At 37.5% G+C, this 6657-nt stretch overlaps 1 protein-coding gene across 1 annotated transcript; it reads left to right on the top strand.

The window, feature by feature from the left end:
• Positions 1-1233: 1233 nt before the first annotated feature.
• LOC308078180 (uncharacterized protein) lies at positions 1234-5221 on the top strand. The gene is made up of 5 exons (XM_080419304.1): positions 1234-1458; positions 1689-1772; positions 1930-2121; positions 2992-3015; positions 3105-5221. The coding sequence occupies exons 1-5, from the start codon at positions 1317-1319 to the stop codon at positions 3467-3469; spliced, it is 807 nt and encodes a 268-aa protein (XP_080275430.1). The 5' UTR covers positions 1234-1316; the 3' UTR covers positions 3470-5221.
• The last annotated feature ends 1436 nt before the right edge of the window (positions 5222-6657 follow it).

Here is a 6657-nt window from a genome sequence, read left to right as displayed (position 1 = left end):
GTTAGACACAAAGTAACTGGTAACCCTAGCCCTGGTCCAGAGAACTCACTAACTCTGGACCAAGGCTAGACCTACCCTACATTTACAGACAACAGTGAGAATGAGAATTTGATACATGATACATTTGCAGTAGTTTTTTTTTTGTGCACAGAAAACATGGCAGCAGAATATGTTAACTCAAATGCTGTCACGGGAGATAGTAAATGAGAGCGGAAGATGAACAACAATCATTTATGTAGGTAAAACAACAAACCAACTAAAACTGAGATTACTGTGGCATGTTGCTCCTCTTCTGGTGTTCAGAGGGAATGGTATTTCTGAGTTTATTTACAAGCGAAATGTATAACATTTTATTTCAAACAAATGTTTTTATATAATATACCAAGATGTTGTAAATAACACACTTACATAATATAGACTTAAAAGTATAGGAGTATACTTTGATCACCCTTAAACTAAAAGTGTAATATACAGTATATAGACTTCCAATAAATTCATTACTTTGAAGTATTGTTTTTGGTAATTAAACTAAAAATGTAGTGTAATTAAAGTCTAGCTCCTTGTTTTCAAATATATGTATTTTAGTGTGATAATAAATGAGCAACTAGCATAATAATAATACCATTTTTATACACAGGTCATTTGAATGAGTATTTAATTAGTATGGTTGAGAAAAAGCTGTATTTAACAAGCTGTAATTATACTTATTATAATTCTAGATAATATACCTCTAATTGGTTTGTGTATTTGAGGTCCAGAACTGTTGCAGTGTGTCTGGGGATGCTATGCTTTCCGGCAAGTGTACTGTGAGTGTTGTATAGATACCTTGACAAACTAATTCATCTTTTGTAGTCATCCATAAGAGTTTAGATGAGGTCTAGGAACTTCTTGGTCTGTGTTTTGACTCTGACATTTCCCTTTTGCAGAAGGCACATGCCCCAAAAACAAATGTAATGTGTGGGGGAACTCACTTGCTAAAAGGAAATAAGTGGATCATAAACTTCCATATTATGCTTGTTGTTTTAGTATGATGCAAATATGTGTTATTGTATTCAAATTTCAACCTTTCTCCTTTGTTTTTCAGCATTGACCAAAAGGGAAACTTGTGGCACTTGTGAAAAAGGGAATTGTTCTCTCACTTATAAAGAGGTTATGACTTCCTGACGTGATGTCACAATATACAGCATATAAACACCCTCTGCCACTCATAATTTTGTCAGAAACAAAGTAATTGTAGGACCGTACTGTACATTTAACAGAGAACCTGTGTGAGGACAGTGAGTATGAGAATTTGAGACATTTTGCAGTAGATTTCTATGTGCATAGATATGGCAGCGATATATGTTAACTCAAATGCCGAAGGAGTAGATCATGGGAGTGTCATAACAGCAACAGGTAGCACAGAAAGCCCTTATGCTAACGTTCAAATGAAGGAGAAAGATGAACATCTACAATCAGGTATGTAGGTAAAACAACACACCAACTAAACTGAGATTATTGTGACATATTGCTTCTCTTCAGGTGTTCAAATTGTATTCATGAGCGTACTCTATACAAGCAAGAAAAAAGAAAAAAAAACTATATGAGATAAACAAAGATTTGAACAAAAATGTCCAGTGTGTTGATGCCAAAAACAAACTTTAAATGTTAAAGATCTGAAGGTGTTCTGATGATAATGTGTGATTCAGGTTGTGCTCAGAGGTCCAGAACTGTTGCAGTGTGTCTGGGGGTACTATGCTTTCTGGCTGTGATCATAGGCCAGCAAGTGTACTGTGAGTATTGTACAGAGACCTTTAACAAACAAAACACTTCTAGGTTATATACAGTACTTTGAACACTACTTTTGGTTTTGTGGTCATCCATAAGAGTTTAGACAAGGTCTAGAAACTTCTTGCTCTGTGTTTTGATTCTGATATTTCCCTTTCGCAGACTTCATACGTACAGTTCATTATGATTCTGAAATGCAACGTGTGAGAACCCAAAACAAAAACCTTACTGAAGACAACAAACAAGTACAGACCAGTTATGACAACCTAACGGAACAGTTCAACACCATGTACAAGATCCTGACTGCAGATAAAGTCTTGTTACAAAAGGAGGTTGACGGTCTTAAAGACAGAGGTAAGAGAATAGCTTATGAGAAAAGTCATTATAAACCAAACCTGTGCAAGTATCAGAATCAGAATCAGAATCAGAATCAGTTTTATTGTCACATCACAGGTTTACAAGGTAAAAAAGTGGGTGAAATTCGTTTTTGTACATCGTTCCCATCGCAACGTTAGTTTCCATAGAAAGAAGAGGGGGGGGGGGGCAAGTGGGAAGGAGATCAAAACAAGAGAGCAACAGAAGGCCAGACAAGTTATCTACATATTTACAAAGTACCTGAGATAATAAAAAACTAAAAAAAACTAAGGTGCCTGAGCATAGCAGCAATGTATGTATACTGTGCATGTTATACTTATACTGTGCATGATATACATATGGACGTTAAGGTGCTTAGAGGAAAAGAGCACAATAAAAAGACAAAAAAAAAAGTCAGTGCGTTATACATGGGATTAAGGTGCAAAAGGTCAGTGCGTGTCCACCTAGGGTGGACTGACCCTAGTATAATCCGCAAGTAGCTCCATGAGGGAGTGCAACAAAAAGTCATTTGTACCTGGTGTAGTCCACAGGTGTGTCCGAGGGGGAGCTAATATAGTATAGTAAAGATCAGTGCCCTTCATACAATATGCTAGCCTCGCGTGGCCAGACAATATCACACGACACACTGCGTGGATATTAGTCTGGTCCCTATCAACGATAGATTTTTTTTCACTTTCAACCTGGCATCCCTAATTTGGACATGGTCATCATGGGCGAAAAATTCTGATTCTGATTTTTTTTTATTAAAAAGGCAACATGTTTGAAAAAATAGTGCATTGTAATGCATTGATCTGCTGTTTTCCCTATTTGTTTCCTTCATGTTTTGATTCTACTATCTCCCTTCTGCAGAGAGGCTGTGTCTTAACGGCACAGGTAAGAGAATACTTTATATTATAAAAGAAAATCAAGGAGGGTTTCACTTTCTTGAACTACTTTAAATATGTACACAACACTTTTTCTAGCAAACTGTCCCAGTGGCTGGAAGTCCTTTGGCGGCAGTTGTTACTTGATCGTTGTTGACACTGTCAAGACCTGGGAGCAGAGCAGACTGGACTGTCAGAGCAAAGGAGCTGACCTGGTGATTGTAAACAGCAGAGAGGAACAGGACTTTCTCTTAAACAATCATAAACAAACGGCTTGGATCGGTCTGGTCCGAGCGTCTGAGGGGACTTGGCGATGGTTGGATGGGACCACCCTGCAGGGTGAAGGGTTCTGGGCTACAGGGGAGCCTAATAACGCCGGGGGAGGAGAGGACTGTGTGCTCATGTCTAGCAGAGGATGGAATGACGGGACGTGCTCTCACGGGTTAAACTGGATTTGTGAGTAAGTAGGATTTCTCCGTCGCTGTCCGGTGCAGACCTTGTCTGTCCAAATCCATTCATATACAGAATGGTAAAAAGAACCTAGGTCAAAATGGATCCAATGTACTTATTATTTAGTCACAAGCTCTTGTTAATACTTATTGCTATTTCCCCCCTGGCATCCCTATTTTTTGAGCATGTCATTATAGGCAAAAACGTTCATTATTTTTTCACACACTTTTGTGCAAGCTCACAAAAGTGCAACATGTGAACTTGTAGATTGGTTATTTGTAGATCACTACAGTATATACTTCCGAGAGATTGTCATGTGAAGAAATATAAAAGAGTTAAAAGGTTAATTATGGAGATACACGTTTTGTGCCCTACAGGGACTAAATGTTTCTGCTGTGTCTGTAGTTTGCTTGTATAAGTGCTTGTAAGGAAACTTAAACCATTGATTTGAACGCAGGTTTGATGAGGACTAGGACCTCCTTTTATCAGTGTCAAACATTTAATGAGTAATTAAAAATGTTTTTGGTTTGGACACTGACACTGATTACTGTTTGTCTGTTTTGACATTTTTGGTGCTTATAAAAGCATCTATTGAAATGTATGGGGAAACTCACTTTCGTAAGAGGAAATAAGTGGATCACAAGCTTCCATAATTATGCTTCAATATGTATTGTATTCAAATTCCAACCCTTCTTCTTTTTCCAACCATACTTCCTTTTTTATGTAAGAAAAACAAAACAGAACTCAAATTAACAGGTCATGGTGTCTTTCAATTCGTAGAGGAGAATTTTTTCCTGCAGCAAATACTATGCAAACTAGTAAATACTAAGCTAAAACAAAAGAATAAATAATAAAATGACTTTTTATATGCACAGTAAAATCCCAGTGTTAATTTAACTCTAAGGCATGTACAAATGGAATAGGCCTACTTCGTACACTCTGGTAGACTCTGGTAGACTCTGGTAGACTTTGTAGACTATTCCAGAGTCTACAAAGTCTGTCTTTCTTTAATGCAGTGCATTTCAAACTCTAGAGATCCTGCTGAACATTGAATGCATCCGCCACCAGAGGGCGACATTCTTTCTATCAGAGCTGTCCAAGAATGGACAGACTCTCACACAAGCTGATTAGGTATTCTGAGTGATTCTACTACGGAGAGGACGTTAAGTAAGTTTAAGCGCAGTATACTCCTTCCGATGTCCGAACTTTTCTTCTGAAAGGGAGGCGATTCGGAAAGGGAGCCGATATAATTATAATTATATTATAAATATAATCGTTAAATATCATTGCTTGGATACTTTTTGTTGTAGGCTACATGTATTAATTATGTTTGGCCAACATCAACACCATTTATTCAGCAACGTTTTAATAACTTTGTATGGTCTATGTTCTGGCCGAAGCTGTGAATAGACAATTACATTTATTGATGCCGGTATGGTCCTTTAGGAAACACTCTAGTTCTTCAAAACAGCTTTTCTGGTTTCAAACCGCTCAAAGCCAAACGATACTTCAAATGTCTTGAATGTTACTGTTTCATGTTATACTTCTAGTGTTACTGCATGCAGAAGATGGCCTTTTATTGTTGATTGAATCAAGCCAGTAGACAGAAGTGCTGCTGTTACCTGTTACCAGGAAAGAAACTGCACCCCACATTGTCATGTGATGGTATTTTATTTTTGTATTTTGATTACTTCTAGGCCTACTGTTTATTAGGATTGCTATTACTGTTATTATAAAGTGGTTCTTAATAAAAAGCCATGAGCACATTTATTTCTCTGACGTGGAATAATTGAATGCACTGTGAAATGTTGTAAGAGTGAATGAGGTGTCAATATATGGCCAAGAACATGTTTGTCTGTCCGGTCTACAGATGCCCTGCTAGAAGCAGAACTGGTCGAGCCCATTTGTGAATGTGACTGTCAATCGGGCCCTGAGTGCCCACATCGGAGTAAGACAAGCAGACTGGGTTTAAGATGAAACGATATGTTAGGAGATGTCTCCAGTCTTCCCCCACCAGTCCCTAGAGAAGCCAATGAGGCAGAGGAGTCGGTATGTCTGCTATCAATTCGGAGAACCAGGACACATCACTGCCCAACCACGATGCCCTTGAATACAGACTCCAGGGCATGTTTCAAGGGAATGTTTCCCATTCTCACTCTGGGGAAATATCGACTCTTGTCAGCTAATCCATGCTGAAGGGCTATACCTGGACTGAGAGCTGAATAACTCAAAGTGCAAGGGCCTTTATTGACATGGGTATAGTTCACTTGGTCCGCCTAGGAACCCCATTTGCAATTTTCACTTTGAATCTAAAAGATTGTAATGCGTTTTAAAAGGGCTCAAATTATGGTTGAAATCAAACTGCTCACATGAATAGTTTGACTGGTTATTGGATGATTATATCTACTTTTGTTTCACAGGTTAATGTATTGGGTCTGATTCATTATTGTGGGATCGCTAAAGCGATCACACTAATGTTATTGCCACTATTTATTATATCTTCCGCCCGTTTTTTGGCGGCTAACTAGTCCTTCATACTTTTAGCTACAAACTCCATTCCAACTCTACAACGTTCGGCCTACTTAGGACATATCGGCTACCATTTGAATTTTTGAAATCATTTGTACTTTTAGAGATATTTCACTTTTTACTTCTAAAAAACTCCCATTCATTTCAATGGAGAAATTCATACTTTTAGCTAGAAACTCCGTTCCAACTCTATAACGTTCAGCCTACTTAGGACATATTGGCTACCATTAGAATTTTTTTAATAAGTTATACTTTTAGAGATATTTCACTTTTTACTTCTAAAAAACTCCCATTCATTTCAATGGAGAAATTCATACTTTTAGCTAGAAACTCCGTTCCAACTGTATAACGTTCAGCCTATTAGGACATATTGGCTACCATTAGAATTTTTGAAATCATTTGTACTTTTAGAGATATTTCACTTTTTACTTCTAAAAAACTCCCATTCATTTCAATGGAGAAATTCATACTTTTAGCTAGAAACTCCGTTCCAACTCTATAACGTTCAGCCTACTTAGGACATATTGGCTACCATTAGAATTTTTGAAATCATTTGTACTTTTAGAGATATTTAACTTTTTACTTCTAAAAAACTCCCATTCATTTCAATGGAGAAATTCATACTTTTAGCTAGAAACTCCGTTCCAACTCTATAACGTTCAGCCTACTTAGG

This window comes from Gymnoscopelus braueri, assembly GCF_963280865.1.
Source record: "Gymnoscopelus braueri genome assembly, chromosome: 22".
In the NCBI taxonomy this organism is placed as follows: Eukaryota; Metazoa; Chordata; class Actinopteri; order Myctophiformes; family Myctophidae; genus Gymnoscopelus; species Gymnoscopelus braueri.
The sequence above is the reverse complement of the archived record's forward strand: the minus strand, read 5'-3'. Positions and strand labels throughout refer to the sequence as shown.

Excerpts from the sequence above, each read along its gene's own strand:
- LOC308078180 (XM_080419304.1), top strand. The coding sequence starts at position 1,317 with ATGTGCATAGATATGGCAGCGATATATGTTAACTCAAATGCCGAAGGA. Across the intron at positions 1,773-1,929 it reads CATAGGCCAGCAAGTGTACT|ACTTCATACGTACAGTTCAT; the intron begins GTGAGTATTGTA and ends TCCCTTTCGCAG. Across the intron at positions 2,122-2,991 it reads TGACGGTCTTAAAGACAGAG|AGAGGCTGTGTCTTAACGGC; the intron begins GTAAGAGAATAG and ends TCCCTTCTGCAG.